Genomic DNA, 22,506 nt, shown 5'->3' on the forward strand with positions numbered 1-22,506 from the left:
TTACATTCAATCAGCAATGTATGAGAGTACACTTTTTCTCACATCCTGCCAGCAATGGTTTTTCAAATTCTTGCCAGTCTTTTTTTTTTTTTTTTTTTTTTTTTTTTGACGGAGTCTTGCTCTGTCGCCCAGGCTGGAGTGCAGTGGTGCAATCTCGGCTCATTGCAAGCTCCGCCTCCCGGGTTCACGCCATTCTCCTGCCTCAGCCTCCCCGAGTAGCTGGGACTACAGGCGCCCGCCACCACGCCCGGCTAATTTTTTGTATTTTTTAGTAGAGACGGGGTTTCACCGTGGTCTCGATCTCCTGACCTCGTGATCCGCCCGCCTCGGCCTCCCAAAGCGCTGGGATTACAAGTGTGAGCCACCGTGCCTGGCGGATAATTCTTGCAAGTCTTATAAGTGAATATTGATAACCACATTGCTATTTTAATTTTGTGTTTCTAAGAAAAGACAAAGCATTTTTTCATGTTTCTTGTTTTTATTTTACTGATTTGGATTTGTTTTACTGAAGAGAGCTTCCTCAAATCCTCTGCTCAATTTTTGACCTTTCTGAAATCCGAACTCTCGATATATTATAGAGATTAACCCACTAGCCTCTGAATTGCAAATAATTTTTCATATCTAATTTTCATCTTATTTATGCCATACATTCCCATATAAAATGTTTAGATTATGATACAGTCATAAATTACCATATATGTCTTTTCTGGACTTCTTAAGAAAACTTTCCCTACTCTTTGCCTCTAGACTGTACAAATAGTCTTTCAGATTAACTTGCAGAAGTTGTAGTGTAGTTTAATTTTCTACACTTAAATAACCCAAATGAAGTGCATTTTTACACATAGAATATAATAAACTATAATATTATTTTCTTCTAGATGGATAGTCATTTTACTTGCACTTTTTTTCTTAAATAACCCACTCTTTACCTATTAACTAAAACCATCAATATCATAGTTAATTATCATGAATCTTGCAGTCTGCTTCAGGATTCAATATTTTTCCTCACTCTTCTTTTTGTCTATTACAATTAAGAATACTATGCAGATTTGATTGTAGTTTTATGTTATGTTTCAATGCTTGATCAGGTAAGTCTTACTATTATTTTTAAAATTCCTTGGCTATTCTTGGATATTGATATTTACCCATAATTTTAAAGAAAAAATGTATGTAATCCCCAACATTCCTCTCCATAAAAAATACTTTTGAGATTTTATTTAAAATTATGTTAAATTTATGCATTGAATTTCGGACAGTTTCTATTTGTACTTTTCTTTCAACAGATATGTATTCCCATCTGTAAAGATCTTATTGTATATTGTTCAATAATATTTTGTACTTTTCAGCTGGGCACAGTGGTTTATGCCTGTAATCCCAATACTTTGGGAGGCCAAGGCGGGTGGATCACCTGAGATCAGGAGTTCATGAACAGCCTGGCCAACATGGTGAAATCCTGTCTCTACTGAAATTACAACAACGAGCTGGGCATGGTGGCAGGTGCCTGTAGTCCCAGCTACTCAGGAGGCTGAGGCAGGAGAATCACTTGAACCGAGGAGGCGGAGGTTGCAGTGAGCTGAGGTGGTACCATTGCACTCCAGCCTGGATAACAGTGAGACTCCGTTTCAAAGAAAACAAAAAACATACATACACATATACATACATACATATATATATGTGTATATATATATATGTGTGTATATATATATGTATACATATAAAATTAGGTCATTGATTTACAAATACATTTACCTGTAACCAACAAACTTATTAAATGAACACATTGGGTCTTTATTTACCAAGGTGTCTTGGGCTGTCTAGATATTTCAATCATACTAACAGAAATAATTTCGTGTACTCCTCCCAAATTTTAAATAATTTTCTCATCGTGTTTCCTACAGAGTCTGAGAAAATATTGAATAATGATGATGATAGTGGTTAACTAAGTGTCTAGCAGAAATAATTTGAGCATTTAATTGTTTAGAATATTTATATTACCTTTTAAGGACTTATTTTTACTATATTCTTCTATTTCTCTTTTTCTAGTAAGTGTGGTCATGAGATTTATTAAATGCCTCTTAGCGATGAATTTTCTCCTTTAGTTATTAACAAAATGGATTGTGTTGATAGATGTACTGATATTAAGCCACTCTTGCTTTCCTGAATTAAACATTACTTGGTCTGAGTATAATTTTTTTCATAGATTAACCCTACTGAACACTGTTACATTTATAATCTTTGCACCTATGCTTTTAATTGAAATTTACTTATAGCTTTTAAAAAAACATTCATCAGGTTTTAGTATTAAACCTACCTAGTCTTCATAAAATATACTTTGGAAGCTTTCTTTTTTTCCCAATATAGTCACAGTCATACTGCTTAGGTACCAGTGTTTCAAAGATTTCTATTACAATACTCACAAAAGGTGCTTGAAAGAATAACTGCTTACCAACTAGGCTATGAGGTTGTGGGTCAAACCTAACTGCCTAAATTTCTACTTCCTTATGATGAGCTTCCTAACATCTTCTGAGCAGACACTCGCCAAAACAGAGTTATGTGGACATGTCAGAATTCCAATCTGTGGACACAATAGGCTCAAACTAGATCTGCCTTGCAACTCACTCAACCACTCTTCTCAGTAGTATCCCATGATGTTTAAAAATGAAACTGCTCACTATTCAAACACTGATAAGAGAAAAAGAAGTCATATTTTTACCAGAAAAAAATCTATTGTTTTTCGACATGTATAGTAATAGTTCAGAAATATAAGCTTCAAGGATAATCATTAATATTCACAACAGTGGTTGCATAGGTAGGAGGGAAAGGAGAGACGATAGAGAAGGGGGACATAGAGGACCCTGACTTTATTTATGATGTTTTTTGCTTTGAATAATATCTGGGTGGGGGGAACACAGGTGTGAGCTTATTATTCATGTGACCTCTCTGCATATCCAGCTACTTCACAAGAAAACTGTTCTGTGTCTCATTAAGTTACCATTGTGCAGCTGTCAAGAAGCTCATGCGATGTCTTGCACTTGGCCAACCATCCCACAGACATTTGAACAGGTGTCTGAGCAAGTTGTCTCAAGTTGTCTCAGCTCTGAGGACCTCAAGATCCACCTATACTCAAATTCTGGATGAGTTAGCTATCTTGGGAAGAAAAGTGTGATCAGTAAGTTTCCAATCTGTCATAGCTTCTAAAAATGTTCAAGAATTCCAGTACGTGTGGGTTAAGACAAAAGAAATACCTTAGAAAAAACAAGTATTAACTCAATTAGTTAGTAACAGCTTCACTAATTACATTCCAATGAATTACAGTCATGCATTGCATAATGATGGGGATAGACTCTGAGAAATGCATCATTAGGAGATTTTGTCATTGTGTGGACTTTGTAGAGTGTACCTACACAAACCTAGATAGTATTGCCTACTACACACTTAGGCTTTATGAAATAACCTATTGCCCCTTGGCTGCAAACCTGTACAGCATGTGACTGTACTGAATACTGCAGGCAGTTGTAACACAATGGTAAGTATTTGTATATCTAAACATATCTAAACACAGAAAAGATACAGTACACCTACAGTACTAGAGTCTTACAGGTCACCATTGATCTTATTGGAATCACCATTGCATATGCAGTCCATCATTGATCAAAACATCATTATGCAGTGCATGACTGTATATCTCTTGATTATAATGCCATTTAATTTATTTTTACTTTATTTAACTTTTAAGTTCAGGGGATATATGTGCAGGTTTTAGTTAAACTCGTGTCATGGGGGTTTGTTGTACAGATTATTTTGTCACTCAGGTATTAAGCCCAGTACCCAATAGTTATTTTTTTCTGATCCTCTCCTTCCTCCCACCCTCAATCATGTGGTATTTGGTTTTCTGTTCCTGTGTTAGTTTACTAAGGATCATGGCCTCCAGCTACATATAAGTTCCTGCAAAGGACATGATCTCATTCTTTTTTATGGCTGCATAATATTCCATGATGTATATGTACCACATTTTCTTTATCCAGTCTATAGTTGATGGGCATTTAAGTTGATACCACGTCTTTGCTGTTGTGAATAGTGCTGCAATGAACACATGCATGCATGTGTCCTTATGATAGAACAATTTATATTTCTTTGGGTATATACACAGTAACAGGATTGTTGGCTCGAATGGTATTTCTGTCTTTAGATCTTCAGGAATCACCACACTGTCCTCCACAACGGTTGAACTAATTTACACTCCCACTAACAGTGTATAAGCGTTCTTTTTTCTCTGCAACTTTGCCAGCATCTATTGTTTTTGACTTTTCAATTATAGCCATTCTGACTGGTGTGAGATGGTATCTCATCGTGATTTTGATTTGTATTCTCTAACGATCAGTGATATTGAGCTTTTAAAAAAAAAAAAAAAAAGCCACTCTTGAATGTTCAGTGGAGGTAGAGCTCAGTATGAACTTAGGCCAGCATTCCATTACAGAAAAACAGGGTAGAGTATGCTTCTCTACCTAGTGATTAATTATAATAACTTGTTCACCTCTGAATACATATAATAGGAAGTGGTCTTACCGAACCATTATATTTAATTGAAAAAGAGAAAACTAATCCTGGATATTGTCATTTTAAACTACATTAAGCAATTTTTCTGTAATTTACACATCTGTAGACATGTAAGTGTGAAAGTACTAAAACTGCAATTCTGTTTGCCTTCATAAAATAACAATGGAATACCTCTCAGTCAAGCATCCATTCTGCCACAGCCAAGAGATTTTACTTATTTGTGCATTTTTTTATTTATTGACTTTTGAAAATAAATTATGTTATTTTAAAATTTTACGGTTAATTGACAACTATATACTATGTGATGTTTTGATATATGTTCACATTGTGGAATAATTAAATCACGATAATTAAATAATCATCTCACATAGTTGTTACTTTTCTGTGGTGAGAATATTTAAAATCTTCTCTTTTAGCAATTTTGAAATATACCATGCATTATTACTAATTATAGTCACCATTCTGTGCAACAGATCACTAACACTTATCCCTTTGATCAGCATCTCCACTTCTCTGCACTTTCTTCCCCCAGTGTCTGAAAAACACTATCTTCTTCTCTATTTCTATGAGTTCAACTTTTTAAAATTCTGCATATAAGTGAGATCATGCAGTATGTGCCTTTCTGTGCCTGCCTTATTTAACATAATGTCTTCCAGGTTCATCCTTGTTGTCACAGATGACAGAATTTTCTTTTTTAGGGATGAATAGTATTCCATTGTGTACATACACCACATTTACTTTATTCATTCATCCACTGATGAACTTAGGTTGCTACCATATCTTAGCTATTGTGAATAATCTATTGAGCATAATTCACAGATTATTGTGAATAATCTACAATGAACATGGGAGTACAGATACTTCTTCAATATACTGATTTCAATTTCTTTGTATATATACTATTAAAGAAAACTAAATAGGGCCTGAGAAGGACTCCATGCTTCCATATTTGAGTCCTTATGGATGAACTGCAACCTAACTTAATAGGTAGACAAGACTGAAAACCTAACTTAGGAGTATGCACCTGTAACAACAGCTGAGTCTTGGCCAATCCCAGCAGCCATACTTCAACCACTTAAACACTGCTGAGTGTTCAAACCATGTTCAAATAAGGCAAATGCCGAGCTGTAATTAATTCAGCTGTTTCTGTACCTCACTTCCGACATCTGTATGCCACGTCCCTTTTTTTGTCGATAACTCTTCTTCCACTATGTGGCCCTGCTGGCATCTCTCTAAATCTACTGTGATTCTGGGTGCTGCCCGAATCGTGAATCATTCCTTGCTGTATTAAACTCCTTTAAATTTAATTCGGCTGAAGTTTTTCTTTTAATAGATGGTGTCAGAAGTGGGGTCCGAAGTAGACCTTCTAACGACCCCCAGGAGCACTGAGTGAACAAGCAAGGTAACTTCTGGAACCACTTGTATCCATCGATCTCTCAGAGCAGCTGGGGATCGTGGGTAAGTTCTCTCTTGGATTTCAGAGCTCTATGGGTTTGTGTTTTGAGCTCTCTGAGTTCCTTTGAGCAAATTTCTGTTCCAAAATGGGTTTGACAGTCATGACAGAAAGTGGACTGGGTCCAGGATGTGATTTGATCCGGTAATTAACTGGCTTAGATCCAGTTAGAGGCCTCTTACATCCCACTGGTTCAGAAAGAAACTGGTAGTAAATGGCAATATTGCAGTGGTTGTAAAAATTTGTCCATTAAAAATTCATGCGGATTTTTGTGTTCTACCCCTTTGTTTCATTTTTCTTGCATGCTTAGGTAGGAAATGTCATTGGCTAAGTCATCAAGGGAACCTGAGAAAAGCTAATATTTTAGATAAAAAATGGGGTCCTTAATTTCTAAAAAACTGATTTCCTTCTGGCGTATACATTAGGCCCAGGAGGCAGCAAAGTCTTACAAAAAGGGCAAAATCTTGCTAAAGATAACTTACAGTGGAATATTCCAAATGAACAACAATGCACTGAAGTGCATTCAAAAAAAAAAAAAAAAAAGGAAAGAAAAAAAGATTTTCTTTTGTGTTGCATTTGGCCTCCAAGGTTATATAGTGTGGCAAGCAGGGTTAGGTCACTAGGGCCACTCAGGGAAAGGAACCCAGAAACCTGACATGCCAAGAAAAGGGTAAAAGTTCTTATCAGTCACACTTCTAGCCTCTCTCTGTGCAAATCGGTTGGATGAATGGTAAAAATCACGGTTTATATCCTCTGTTAAGTTTTGATTAATGGGAAAAAGGATTCATGAGGCTAATGTTGAGCTGTAGTGAATCTGGTGTGCTTTGTGTGTCTTTCTGTATTGTTCTATCATAAAGAGGGGTACCTTAGGATAGAATGTGGGCCTAGGTCCCTATAAGCCCACTGTTCAAGATGGCCCAGGAAACTGGTCAGTCGTGTCCTTGGGAGTATGACATTGTAACCACGTGGCAGTACTTTCTCTTGGTCTCTGCCATTTTACAACAGCAGCCCAGGTTCAATCCTGGCTTAGGGAATGAAAAGTATCTGGTTAATAGCCGTGCAACCTTTATTATTTGCTGATTCTCTTCCCCCTCCACGAACAACTTCCAAGTTCTCTTCTTAAATCTTCCTTTCTCTGAGCTACCTCTAAAGATTCGAGATTTTATAAAAACTGCTTACCACCACTTTGAAAATACCTTGGATACTTGTGGTTAAGTTATAACCTTAGTTGAGGTTTGTTGGTTTCACCTGTGAGCTTAAAAAATTCAGGACTATTGGCTGCTCGGCATGGCTAAAGCTAGGCAGTAAGAAATTTAAGAGCATTTTGAAAGCAGTGCTATGGTTAAAAGTCAGCTTAATTAGAAGTGGCTATCCAAGTGATAGGTATACTTAAAAGGCCTATGTTTTTCTCTTCTTGGATCTTATTTTTCTGGAAAAAGGGTTTCTTTTTCTTCTCAGTTGACTGAATTATTTTTCTCCATTTGTCTTGCCACTCTTAACGCACACATGAGAGGCCCTAAGATAACTTCTAGTAGCCTGGGACTCCTTAGAAAAAACAGAGGAGGAGCCACAGAACCCGCTTTGGGAAAAACCTGTTTTCCTCATGGAACCCCAGGAATTGAAAGTGAATAGATCCCACTCAAAGTCTAAGGCTCTGTTCTGTTTTGTATTGAATTATCTGATGTTTTTGACTTTGGAAGGTATTAGAGATTGCTTTGCATTTTGAGAGAGCTTTAATTTAGTGTGCAATAAATAGGTAGAAAATATACCTTTAGGGATGGGCTAATTTAAAAATGGGCTGACTGGCTTTGGGCTGCCATGCAATAAAATGCACAGTAAAAGAACTGCACTGTCTTCTCCTTTTGGGGATCCAAGATACAATGTAAAAACGAGGCCCTCAATTTTGGAGATCTGTTTTGCCTTTCAGCTGTGCCTCATATTAGGCTGTAGAAACTGCATATTTTCCTAAGCCTGTGTTTCCAAGGTTCCACCCTAAAGCCAGTAATCCAATTAAGAAACTTAGAGGCCCAGCGAGGTAGCTCTCACCTGTAATCCCAGGACTTTGGGAGGCTAATGTGGGCGGACACAAGGGCAGGATTTCGAGACCAGCCTAGTCAACACGGTGAAACCCTGTCTCTACCAAAAACACAAAAATTAGCTGGGCACGGTGGCAGGTGCCCATAATCCCATCTACTTGGGAGTCTGAGGCAGGAGAATTGCTTGAAGCCGGGAGGTGGAGATTGCAGTAAGCTGAGATCGCCCCACTGCATTCTATCCTGTGTGACAGAGCAAGACTCCGTCTCGAGAAAAAAAAAAGAAACTAGAAACTGGTAAATGAAAAATCTTTCAACTACTGGATCTTCTTTCAGTGTAGTTATATATGTGTTATGTGTATAATGTTTCTATAAAAGAGCTCTAATTAATTGGCTTAAAGAAAAATAAGCGCTTAGATCAAACATTTTGAAAGAAAAATAAAAACTGTAATGCCTTTTAGTTCATGTGACTTTAGTAATCTTTGGGAAATAAGTTTTAAAGATTGTTAGCAAAAATAAAGCCATTTGGTCTAAATTAAGCAGGTCAGATATTAGGTTTGTTGAATGCTTTAAGATCATAAACTGCATCTTTGGCTTTTATAAATTGTTCAATTTACTTACTTTGGAGCCTTAGAGTCTAGATAAGGCATGGGGACATGTGGAGAGCCACATCCCAAACTATACTGGAAAGAGTCAGACCTCACCTGCACCTAGTACATAATTAAAATAACTTATGAGTTTTACCAAGATTAAAAATCGCTAAGAGTTACCATGATAACATGTAATTGAGACTACTGAAAACATAGTTTTACATGCAAGATTTCTAAGGAGAGTGAAATGTGTTTTTGGTAAAAGATTATAAAAAGGCATGGGGATGTAAATTTTTGCCTAGAGGATGAAAGGATTGTTTTAAATTAGATAAGATAACGCTAAAAGTTTGAACAACTTGTGAAAGGTTTGTAAAAATTAATCTTGTAAAAAGAAATCCTGTGTGGACACTGGCTAAAGTCAAAGGTGTATTCAGTTTTTCTGTAAATTGAACATTGGAATAAAAGCAAAACAGACCTTTCTTAGAGCACTAATCTGTTCTTTCACAAGAATTATAAAGGATTATAAAATGTTTATGATAATCTCACCATATGGTCAAACTGATTAAGATTGATACATTTTATCTATAAGGTTTTATTAAAAATTGGGGATGACATTAAATAGTAGACTAATGCAAGGGTGAAATTTGGCTTTTTCTCTTGAACAAGATTTTCATGTAATATTAGAAGATAATAAAAATTTGTTTCCCTTTGAATAAACTATCAGAAAAAGAAGGGAAAGACAAGAATTTGGAAAGCTAAGTCTTCCCTCTATCAATGAGTAAAGGTTTTTGCCTTTTTAAAAATTTATGAGTCATCATTTTGGCTAAATGAATGACTTATGGTAACCTGGAATTCTATTTCATAGTATCAAATGTTTTAAACCTTTAACATCTTTGATAGGCTTCTCAAAATCAAATTTCAGCTTCAAAATTATCTTTTCTGACTTATAACTTTGAGATGCTACAGAGGGCCCCTAAAATACTCAAAAGAGAGGTAATCAGGATTATTTGACATGTTTAGATATATGGGAAGCATTCTCAAAATAAAACATAATGTTTAATGTTCTCTGGGTTATATTTTAGTGTATGTCATCAATATGTTCCAAAATTGAATAGGATTTCTAAAATTCTAATATGTCTGAGTATACACTATCATAATGATAGTTACTATGTTAAGTTAATGTAGACCACAGAAATAACAAAATTGGCTTGTCAATTGTGTCTTTAACTATGACAATTTAGAGTCATTTCCACAGTTAACTGCATAATGCTGATGCAGTTTCTGAAAACTTTACAAACATGCAAAATCCTAGAATATGGTGTCTTTTAGGAGGTTCATGAAAGAATGGAAAGGGCCCTGAAAAGCACTCTTCAATACAGGTTTCTAGTAACTTTAAATTCATGTCATTTGGACTGGTAAGAATTCCTGAAACTTTAATGAAAAGACTGACTGGTTTATAAAACTGCTAACCCAAGTATAACAAAAATTATTTGAATACCAAGAAAATACTTTGCCAGATTTTCATACTTAATCAGCCAATACTAAAATTGTTTTGTATACAATTTGAATAAATTCCATGGTCTAAGCCAAATTACCTATAATAACCTATCAGTTACCAGTGCTAGGCACCTAAATTGGAAAAACAACTGGTATTCAAGAGGACAAAGTCCAGTGTTAAACACGGACTCGGCTGGGCATGGTGGCTCATGCCTCTAATCCCAGCACTCTGGGCCCCGAGGCGGGTGGATCATCTGAGGTCAGGAGTTCATGACCAGCCTGGCCAACATGGTGAAACCCCATCTCTACTAAAAAATAGAAAAAAATTAGCCAGGTGTTGTGGCCAGCATGTGTAATCCCAGCTACTTGGGAGGCTGAGGCAGGAGAATCACTTGAACCCAGGAAGCGGAGGTTGCAGCAAGCCGAGATCGTGCCACTGCACTCCAGCCTGGGCCACACAGCGAGACTCTGTCTCAAAACAAACAAAAACAAAAAGAATCCATGTACTCCTGGAGAACCAGGATGGCCACCTTATCTTTCTTGAGTCCTTAAAGCTATTGTTATTAAAAGTTCTGCATTCCATTATTCATCACAGAAAAGATAAAATAGTCCAAATTGAATATACTGGCATAGTGACTTATAAATTCCTAAAATAGTTTATAACCAATGTTTGGTTTGTCAACCCATATTCCTGAGAAAACAATCAAAGCGTCAGGTACATTTGGTTGCCTGTTGGGCCGTTTAAACATTTTATACAGGGATTTTATTCAATTGTCATTTTCAATGCGTGTTTTCTGATTGTATAAAAGCTTTCCCATGGAAGAGGGCTGATGTTATAGAAGTAAATTATTATGCTACAGTGTATTTTCAGCAGAAAAAGAAAGCTTTTTATGGTTCACTGAGGATAGTCAACCTCTTCACAATCTAGAACCCAAAGATCAAATCTTCTGAGAATATCAGAGAAAGACTGCCTTTGACATCCACACTACAGCAAAACTTCAAGACTGTGAAACTTGGGTTTATAATCTCACAACTGAGAATGGTCCCCTCACACTCTTGGAACTGTATACCCACTGGAACCCCTTTACATAAAGCTAACCAGGAAAATTTCTTCCCAGAAAAAGATGGCATCCTTGATGTGAACAGTTTTTCCCAAGATCATGGATAAAGACTTCTACTATCATAAGACTCTTATCTTTGAATATTTTTTCCTTGTTTATGCCTCTATGAACAATATAAATGAAAAGGGGGTCTGTTATGTGCACTTATGGTGTATACTTTTATTTGTGAAGGATTTTGCAGCCAGCCTTATACATGGATAACCTTATACTTTGATAAAGATGAAGCCCCAATATAGGTGAGAAACTTTAATGGTACATATGTTGCCTCATAATCAGTCAGAAACAGAACATTGGTTCACTCCTCTTAACCCACATCATGGGTTAAAAAGAACATTGCCAGGAAGCTTTCACTCTTCTAGAAGGGCATCATTTATTAGGTCTATTTTCCATGGTTGGAGTAAAAGAGGCAATGATTAGAAATGTATCCCTTACAATAGGCTCTATAGAAGATTCTACTGTAAAGGCTATAGTTACACAACAGACTTTAAATTTTCCTGTCAAAGTTATGCTAAATAATAAGAGTTGGCTAAACAGGAAAGTATCTGTGCAGCTGCTAACAATTATGACCTACGGAGAAAACATTGGGTATTATAGCGATTCAGTTGTAGGGGATTAACAAAAAGACCACTTAGTTAAGCGAGCAGACTCTTTATCTACATCATTCTTTATTTGGTTTTAGGTGGTTTGGTTTATGCGGACCCTGGGTAAGGAGCATACTCCAAACTCTTACTATTACCCTCTTGATAGTTGTAAAAATAATCTCCCTGGTGTGCTGTATTCTCTCAAATATTTTAAGTGTTTATATGCACCCATCTCTAAAATGTCAAATGGTCTCTTTTCAACTGGAATGACAAGAGCTGAAAGAAATGTAAGACCATGAAGACATTTAACTTATGAATGACATGCTGAGGCTGAAAACCCCAAATGATGGTAACTGAGAGTGGTGCCAAGGCCCTGAGTTTTGGTCACACTCTCACCTAAGTGAAAACCTGACCAAAAAGGGGGAATTGAAAAAAAAAAAAAATTATGGGAGGCCATTGTTTTGGACTGAGCTCATGCACTAGGACCCAACAGACCAAACCAAAATGGAGTCACTTATGCTAAATATAACATAATCAAACTAAGACTTTAAGGAGACACGTAGATCCTAGAACAGACCAGGTTTGGTTTTTCTCCTGAAAACAGGATATTTCAGCATAAGGAGGTACCCTCTATTCAAGTCCTTGCTCCTACCTTTGCAAAACTCACTGGTCTACTATTTCCGAGTGGGTTTACGATGGTAATAGTGACATTAATGACTAAAGTTTTGGTCAATCTCTCAAAATTGAGAAAATGACCAAAAAGGAGGAATTGTTAAAGCAAACTAAATACGGCCTGAGAAGAACTCTGTCCTTCTATATTTGAGTCCTTGTGGATGAACGGCAACCACAAGATCGAAAACTCAGGAGTATGTGTCTGCAACAATAGCTGAATCTTGGCCAATCCCAGCAGCCATACTTCAACCAATCATACACTGCTTAGTGTTCAAACTGTGGTCAAATAAGGCAAACCCCAATCTGTAACCACTCCAGTTGTTCCTGTACCTCACCTCTGGTTTCTGTATGCCACCTCCCTTTTCTTGTCTATAAACCTTTTTCCACCACATGGCTGCACTGGAATCTCTGAATCTGCTGTGATTCTGGGGCTGCCTGATTCTGAATCTTTCATTGCTCAATTAAACTCCTTTAAATTTAATTTGGCTGAAGTTTTTCCTTTAACAATACCCAGAAGTGGGATTTCTGGATCATATGGCAGTAGATCATATGGTTTTTGAGAAACCGCCATAGTGTTTTTTTCTGTAATGATTGTACGAATTTACATTCCCACCAACAGTGTTCAAAGCTTCACTTTTCTGTTTTTTTTGTTTTGTTTTTTTTGTTTTGTTTTGTTTTGTTTTGTTTTGTTTTTTGAGACGGAGTCTCACTCTGTCGCCCAGGGTGGAGTGCTGTGGCGCGATCTCAGCTCACTGCAAGCTCCGCCTCCCGAGTTCATGCCATTTTCCTGCCTCAGTCTCCCGAGTAGCTGGGACTACAGGCGCCTGTCACCACGCCCGGCTGATTTTTTGTATTTTTAGTAGAGACGGGGTTTCACCGTGTTAGCCAGGGTGGTCTCAATCTCCTGACCTCGTGATCTGCCCACTTCGGCCTTCCAAAGTGCTGGGATTACAGGCTTGAGACACTGCACCCGGCCAAAGGTTCACTTTTCTTTATATCCTTGCTGACACTCATTAATTTTTGTCTTTTTGACGATAGCCATTCTAACAAGTGTGAGGTGATATCTCATTATGGTTCAAATTTGCATTTCCCTGATGATTTGTCATGATGAGCATTTTTTAAATATACCTGTTGGCCATTTGTATATTTTCTTTTGAGGAATGTTTATGCAGGTCCTTTGCCAATTTTCTAAATGAGTTGCTTTCTCATTATTTAGTTGTTTGAGTTACATACATATTTTGGATATTATCCCCTTATCAGGTGTATGATTTGCAAATGCTTCCCATTCATGGGTTGTCTCTTCATGCTATTAATTGCTTCCTTTTATGTGTAGAAGCCTTTGATGCAATCTCATTTGTTTATTTTTGCTTTTGTTGCCTGTGTTTTTGGGGTCATAGCCAAAATATCTTTGCCCAGATCAGTGTCACAGAACTTTTCCCCTATAATTTCTTCTAGTTCCTTTTAGTTTCATGACCAAAGTTTATTTTTTAAGAAACTCATAATTAAACTTACTTCCGTTTCTACCATCAAAAAGTCAAGTCTTTCTCCATGCAAACATCATTATTTCCTTGTGGAAAGTGTCAGCGCTTATCCTTTCCTGTGTTGTGAGAGCCCAGAACAAAAAAGCAAACATAGTTTTTGAAGAGATGATAGAGAACAACTACTGCGTGAGTGCAGATAATAGTAAAACAGAGAGGACAGGAATATGACAGAAAGGGAGAAACAATGTGAAGAGCATCAGCAGAATGCAATGTACTTTGATATGTAAATTCCAGAGAAAAGGAAATGAAAGAGGCAGAAATGAAAATGCAAATGTATGGATAGTAGCATCAATGCTAAAAGAAATAATGTAACTATATAATACTTCTGCTTCTGCTTAAAATATTAAAAGTTGCTAGAGACTGTTACCCCCATTCTAACACTGAGAAATCAGGCAAACTATAAAAACAATAGTTTTTGTTAAACTCCTCAGGAAACCGAGTTTAATAAACCAAAATAAAACAAAATCCGAGAGTTGACTGACTTTTCCCAGACCTTTCTTCAAAAAATTAAAAATAGAACTACCATAGGATACAACATTCTCACTTTTGGGTATTTATCCAAACTAACAGAGCAGGATTTCTAAGAGATATTGGCACTGCAACATTCATTGCAGCACTATTCATAATGGCCAAGATGTGGAGACAACCTAAACGTTCATCAGTATATGAGTGGATAAAGAAAATGTGGCATATAAATGGAATATTATTTAGCCTTAAAAAAATAGGAAATCCCATAATATGTGCCTGGATGAAACTCGAAGACATTATGCTGAGTGAAATGAGCTAGTCACAGAAGGATGCATACCACATTATTCCAATTATAGGAGGAAGTATCTAAAATTGTCAAACTCATAGAATCAGAGAGTAAAACTGTGATTGCCAGGAGCTGGGGAGAGGGAAAAATAAGGAGTTTCTAATTAATTAGTATAAAGTCCCAATTATGCAAGAAGAATAAGTTCTGGAGAGCTGCTGTACAATATTATCCCTATAGTTAAAAATACTGTACTGTATATTTGAGATTTTTTAAGAGGTTAAATCTCATGTTAAGTGTTCTTACTACAGTATTTTTAAAAAGAGAGATTAACCATGAATGCAAAAAAATTGATAAACTGGACTTAATCAAAATTAAAAAAAGTTTGTCAACAAAATGTATTATTAAGGAAATTATTAGGCTAAGCCAAAGACTAATAAACCCTGTAACACTTATATACAATAAAAGCACTTGTATCCACAATGTATGAAGAACTCTGAGAACTCAACAAGAAAAAGAACACTTTTTTTAATAAATAGGCAAAAGACTTGGATACTTCATTTTTTCAAAAAGAGTCAGATGAATGGCCAGTAAGCACAGGAAAACGTGCTCAACATAATTAGTCATCAGGAAAATGCCAATTAAAACCACAATGAGATACCATTCATACCCACTAAAATAGCTAAATGGAAAAGTTTGGCAATATCATGTGTTGGAGGAGAAACTGGAACTCAGATTACTAGGAGTAGGAGTAAAAAGTCATGTAATCAATATGGAAAATAATTTGACAGTTTCTAGGAAATTTAAACATGAATCTGTCCTATACTCTAGAAATTATACTCCTCAGTATTTACCCAGAAGAATAAAAGCACATTTTCATACCAATATTTGTTAACATATGTTCATAGATGTTTTATTCATCATTGTCAAAAACCAGAAGCAACATAAATGTCCATCAATAAGAAAGTAAATGAACAAATTGTGATATATCACTACAACAGACTGCAATAAAAAGGAATGGGCTAATGATTCATGCAGGAAATTAATTAAAAACATGTTGAAGAAAAGATACTAGATGTAACAGTGCAAAACTATATGATTTCATTCATATAAATGTCAACAGCAAACAAAACAGATCTATGGGAAAGTGTTTGCCTCAGGTTGTATGGGGTGGTAATTGGCTGGAGAAAGTCAGAAGGGAACTTTCTAGAAAAACAGAAATGGTCTATATCTTGCCTTATGAAAGTGACATGGGCATATGCAATTGTCAGACTCATGGAAAAGAACAGTTAAGATTTGTCCAGTTTGTTACATATAAATTATATCTCAATTTAAAAATTATGTCCTTTGTAAATAAATCCCAGTTATCAACAAGGAAAGTGAACTTAATTATAAACGGTAGCAACATTTTAGAAGCCTCAGCTCCCTCTACATGGAATCTGTAACTCCCTTTGCAAACTATGTCACAATGAAGACAGGAACATTTCAAAAGGCAGAGGCTGAGTGAATGAGCAGGTTGAGGGAACCACGCAGTACACATTTTATAAAAGGAAAAAACAAGGCCTATGGAACAAAAGCAAACGTTTGAGACATAAACTCAGGTATTTCACAACAGGTAATGACAGCTATTTTTTTTCCATGAATAATTGACCACTTCATTATAAAATTTATTTGGACAGTTTCAATTAGTTATATATGTTTAAGTGCCTAAAAATTTTGGATATAGGTCTTTCTCCTCTAGTTGAATACTGACCTTGTTTTCGTAATTGATCAACTTGTAAGCTTCAAAAGAAACGTGCGGCCGGGTGTGATGACTCGTGCCTGTAATCCCAGCACTTTGGGAGGCCAAGGCGGACGGATCACGAGGTCAGGAGATGAGACCATCCTGGCCAGCATGGTGAAACCCTGTCTCTACTAAAATACAAAAAATTAGCCGGGCGTGATGGCGGGCGCCTGTAGTCCCAGTTACTCGGGAGGCTGAGGCAGGGGAATCACTTGAACCTGGCAGGTGGAGGTTGCAGTAAGCCAACATTGAGCCACTGCATTCCAGCCTGGTAACAGAGCAAGACTCCGTCTCAAAAAAAAAAAAAAAGTGCTTCAAAACTATCAATTGAAATACAAGTGCCATACTACTGTGGGGAAATAAAAGTGAGAGAAATCCTACGGACGATATATGTACCATAACATAGCCTAGAAAAAATAAAGGATCTCAGACTCGGCCTCCTTAGATTCTTAGAATACCAATTTTTTCATCTTTAAAATGGGCATGATACTTTCCTCAAAGGAGTTTTATGGAGATTAAAAAAAACATGTAACAGCCTGGGCACGGTGGCTCACACCTGTTAATCCCAGCACTTTGGGAGGCCGAGGCGAGCAGATCACGAGGTCAGGAGATCCAGACCATCCTGGCTAACACGGTGAAACCCCGTCTCTACTAAAAATACAAAAAAAAAACTATCCAGGCTTGGTGGCAGGTGCCTGTAGTCCCAGCTACTTGGGAGGCTGAGGCAGGAGAATGGTGTGAACCCGGGAGGCGGAGCTTGCAGTGAGCCGAGATGGTGCCACTGCACGCCAGCCTGGGTAACAGAGCGAGACTCCGTCTCAAAAAAAAAAAAAAAAAAATATATATATATATATATATATGTATATATTTATATAACATATTAAACATAGTGCTTGGCATATACTTGTAAACAATCTCAATTTATTTTTCCTTACCCACTGTACCATATCTTATGGATGAAGAAGAAAGCCAACTATCAGAATTTGTATCTCAATAGGTATAGTTAGACTTAAGCTTCTTAAGAAGCCAATTTAGAAAATCAAGTGAAGTAAAAATAAATTAAATGCAAAATATTATCTTACATAGAAAAACGTAAAAAATGACTGGATACTACTGTCTAGGGAACTGCTCTAGAACTAAACTGCCCTGGGCATATAACACAACACACATTATGTAATATGCATATCCAATCTTGATAACTTTTTCTGAAAGTTTCAAATACAGGGTTGCTAGTAACTGGCAGTAAAAAAATATCTTAGGGCTACATCCTTCCCTGAGAAACGTTCAGTGTCTACTGGATACCAGTTTCTGTCCTATAAGCAAAGAATTTAACAAGTTGATGGTACAGCAAGCATTTATTATTCTCAGAGCAAAAAGAGGGGAGTCAATGTATACTTCTGCCAAATAGAGTAGAAATTCAAATTTCTACCTTGGGCAAAAATAATTTTGTGACCTAATATATGTTTGCAGATTTGATGGCTGTCCTCAGAGGGTGTTGGAAGAGCCTTACTCATCAATATCTTCCAAAGCACCATGTTGCATGGGAGGAATGGGAAAAAGAGACAAAGTTTTATGGTGATGTTCTTTTCCTTTCTAAATTTCCTTTTGCTTTTTTTTTTGAGTCAGAGTCTCGCTCTGTCACCAGGCTGAAGTGCAGTGATGCAATCTTGGCTCACTGCAACCTCTGCCTCCCAAGTTCAAGATATTCTCCTGCCTCAGCCTCCTGACTAGCTGGGATTACAGGCATGTGCCACCATGCCCAGCTAATTTTTGTATTTTTAGTAGAGATGGGGTTTCACCATGTTGGCCAGGATGGTCTCAATCTCTTGACCTCGTGATCCACCCACCTCGGCCTCCCAAAGTGCTGGGATTACAGAGCCACTGTGCCCAGCCAATTTCCTCTTGCTTTTAAGTTTCTGCTGTAAGACTCAGAAATCCCACAGCTTGACTCTTTAGGGCTAAACATTTTAAGTGATGTCCTGAAAATACTTTTGTCTATGTTTCAGTTTCCAGCAGTTTTAAAATAAAGCCTAAAATTAGTTTACATCCAGAAGATATCAACTTTACTATACGAACTAGGGTTCTCATTCTCATAGCCTAGCCATGGGCTTCAATTTCAGGCTTTAAAATTGCCATCAGACAGTGGAATGTTATGGCAGCTCATCCTGAGAAAATAATTTCCTTATAGTGAGGAAAATAATCAAAAGATCACTCTAATACTAATACATAAAGACCCTTCACTCCATATGCCCCACCCCTCCCCCACCTGCTAAGCATTCTCTATCCCTCTGCCAACTTACGGCAGTGAATGGGAAGGATGAAGGATGTAGTAGAAGGAAACAATAGTTATTCTGAATCAACAGTTAGACTCTTCTCATTTGTTATGATGATTAATTGCATTTCTGCTGAAGTTACTAAGATAATCAATCCTAGATCCAGTGTTTTAGAGGAGCACAAGAACAACTAGTTAGTGAGGTAACATCTGCATCAAGAGCACAGAGAAAAGGCCATCATTTCTCTTTAAAAACACCTAGTACAAATATGTATGCAAATGATATGAAATGGCAAAGTAATGTGTTTATTTCACTGGTTATCTCCAAGTAATAAGCTCAATAGGAAAACACAAGCAATTTAGTCATCTGACTCAACTAATTAGTATTCAACCAATATAGAAGACCTGATCGTCCTGAATCAGTCTAGTATGATCAATGGTTTGCTAGGACCAAATATTTAAACTACCTTAAAACACATGCACACAATTTATTAACCTTCCAAAACATACAAATATTCACAATCTCATCTGTTATGCCTTAAGAATATTATGATCTTAAAATATTTAGGTTGTTAAGTGCTTATAATTATAAGCCGTACTTTAAGCCACTTGTTGCCTTCCTCCATCATTCACTTTAAAGAAAAACTTAAGAAATGAAAGAAAGGGGCAAAGATAAAGACCACATGTCCATGAGAACTATTAGCATATTAATCTACTGTGTTTCTATTTACACTTCCATCACCAAAGTTAATTGTTAGCTATGTTAAGGAAGAGGTTATGCCTTAATTAACAGTGCTTGATAAATGCAATCTGGTTGTATTTCTTAAGTATGTTCAAATTTCACAAGTCTTACTTCGCAGTAGGGGTTCCAGTTCATTCCATACTTTTATGCCATAACACCTCTGATCAAGGAAGAAAGTCTTTAAAAGACCCCAAATAATTAGTTTCCAGAACTAAAGTCAACAAAAAGCATAATTAATGAGCACATTAGTTGTCTATCTCCAAAGCATTAACATTCATGCACATTTTAAATGAAGGAGATTGAAGGAGATAGAAACACATTTGGCATGTAATATTTCTACTCTGATACTTCTAAATACTTCACAAACCCAAGAATTTAGGGGCAACATTTTCACTTCTGTAGCACAGTGTTCCTATAACTCAGCCCTTTCCATGCCCCACCCTATGTCTTGGGACTGTTGGAGAATTAAATTTAATCAGCTGCTTTGCAGAACATAAAATCCTATAGTTTCTCCTCTGCTTTTCCTTTTGTCCTGATCATTTCTCTGCACAGCATCACCCACTCCCACCTTCCACTTGAACTATATCTCCCTCCTCCCCAACTTTATGATTCTTTTACCTTTTCCTCCATTTCTCTCTCTTCTCTGGCAGAAGGTTGAAAACAAAAACAACAACAAAAAACAGCGGGTGAGAGCTCTGGGTATAACTTATCAAAGCCGGTCTAAATATCCCAGCTGCAGTCTACTCCTTTTTCACATTACCTCAAAAACCAAAGAGGTTGGAAAGGAAAAGACAAAACTCCCTGGTAAATATTTTTCAATTGCCAGTTTTAACCCAGATTTTTACCGTTTTTGTTCAAAGAAGTAATAAACCGCAAATGTAGGGCCACTTGAGAAAAAACAAAATTAGTAAATATAGAAAATTATTTTGGTTAATATTCCCTTAATTGATTTTTACTATTTATAAGAAACATGAGGCAGCTGCCAAAACAATAACAGCAATAATAGCAGTAACTTACCCTTATTAATTACTCTGTAACAGTCAGTAACACTTTACATATATTAATTAATTTAATCCTTACAACAATCCCTTTAGGTAAATATTTTAAAAGATGAAACAGGGGAACCAAGAATTTCCTCTCCCAAAGCCAGTAAATGGAACGGAATCAGACAATATAGCTCAGAATCTGTCTTCTTAAGAATTGTATCAGATAGCCACAACTGTTTTGTTTCCATGTACATATGCTGTGCATTTACTTGAGTCTTTGTTCTGCAGTTTTAAAGAAATGAACTTTTCTGGGGCTAAGACGCATAGAAATCCCTTCAATATAAAATATTTTTTCCATTAAATGTTCCCACTATTAGACTAAGTTTTGTGGTAAAGAATGGAAAGAAGAGAAAGTCACGAGCAAAACAGAAATGCCGAAGTGAGGGCAGAGTTCAAAGTGACATTCTCCCTCTACAAGGCACTGTGGGATTCCCTAGGTCCAGCAGCATCCCTTATCTTCAACCAGAACTCTCCTGGAACCCACTGGTCCACCTGCCATTAAAGAGTTTACTGCCTCATGCTACAATATTGACGGTCAAGTGTCTCATAGCTCCCTGCCTTGAAGACACGTACAAATTCATGCTAATGGAAGAAATTTAAAGGAGAGAACTACCTTCTCCTTTTCATTACCTCCCCAATGGCATTTTCTCCTGTCCAAGAATTTTAAGAGTGTCCTCTATAGTGCCTAACCAGGAGGGATGATTCAATTGGAGGAATATGCAGACCATTTAGGAAGACTGAAGAATCTAGGACAAAAGACCATTGGGACTTTGCCTGGCCTTCTTTTAAAGAGAGCAGTTAAAGCTTCTTCCTACTGTTTCCAATTACCTTCTGTTTGCTTTGCTGCCAGTAACAACATCAAGAAAAATGTAGTCAGTTTCTCTCTATACGGTATGCAATACATTGTAAAAGTAGAGCACTTTGTCAATCCCCTATTTTAGAATAATTATACTATCAAGAAAGTTTTAAATATTGCCTAATTTCCATTTGCTTTCGACCCACAGTATTACCACTCTGCTGAAGACAACAACAAAATGTAAACCAAAAGATCAAGTCAGCTCTCCTGAAAAAGAAAAATCTGTTCCAAAAGCCTTTTCTCCTAACCAATTGCCAATTTGGCAACAAGCCAAACATATTTGGGAAAAAAACAATAAACAATAAACATAAGACAATCATGAACACAGTGGAAATATCCTCTCTGAAAAATTTCAGTTACATAAAAAATGCAATCGTGTGGAAAAGCATAACTTTTTCCCAAGGAAAGAAAGAAGTGCCAGTACTTACGGTGTCATGAGACTTATCCTTGACATCATAGACTGTTAGTTTTATTTTGGTCTCCTCATAGATGGGATACTCAGATGGGAATGTGACACCAGTCAAAAACAGTGGGTCCCTTGTTCCCTGTAACAGCACAAGCAGACAACTTTGATTCAATAAGGCAGCAACTGTAGTTGGCAGCATGCAAGTGACACATGAGAATGCAGAAAGTGTGCCTGAGTCTGTTTTTCGAGGAAATAGTTCTATTAGAAGATATCTGAATTGTCAAATCCTGCTCATGGGCAACAACATGGCCTAGGGCCTTAAGGAAGTGATACAACTGCTGATAGTAAATGAACCTGCATCATTGTCAGAGCTATCTTGAAAAAGTTTATTTTTATTATCTACAGAACCCTTCTTTAGGGTTAGCTAGTTCATTTAAAATACACTTAATAAATGTAACTTGTAATTTATGCAAATCATCTAAGATATTGACTCATCAAATTAAAATGGAGCTATTTTCTCCGAAAGAGCCATGTGGTAATCTTATGCTTCCATTTATTTCCTTTCTGTAATGATTCCATTGAAAGTCATGCTCTGATAGTGTCCA

General features: G+C 36.7%; 1 protein-coding gene across 4 annotated transcripts in view; it reads right to left on the reverse strand.

The window, feature by feature from the left end:
• The window catches only part of INPP4B (inositol polyphosphate-4-phosphatase type II B), an 834,063-nt gene that overhangs the window by 355,366 nt on the left and 456,191 nt on the right, over positions 1–22,506 (reverse strand). For all 4 annotated transcript variants that reach the window (XM_032147659.2, XM_032147632.2, XM_032147654.2 and 1 more), the window contains exon 7: positions 21,924–22,040. In XM_032147659.2, coding sequence (XP_032003550.1) covers positions 21,924–22,040 — 117 coding nt within the window. The remainder of the gene's footprint in view (positions 1–21,923; positions 22,041–22,506) is intronic.

The sequence above is a fragment of the Hylobates moloch genome, unplaced genomic scaffold (genome assembly GCF_009828535.3).
Source record: "Hylobates moloch isolate HMO894 unplaced genomic scaffold, HMol_V3 SCAFFOLD_3, whole genome shotgun sequence".
In the NCBI taxonomy this organism is placed as follows: Eukaryota; Metazoa; Chordata; class Mammalia; order Primates; family Hylobatidae; genus Hylobates; species Hylobates moloch.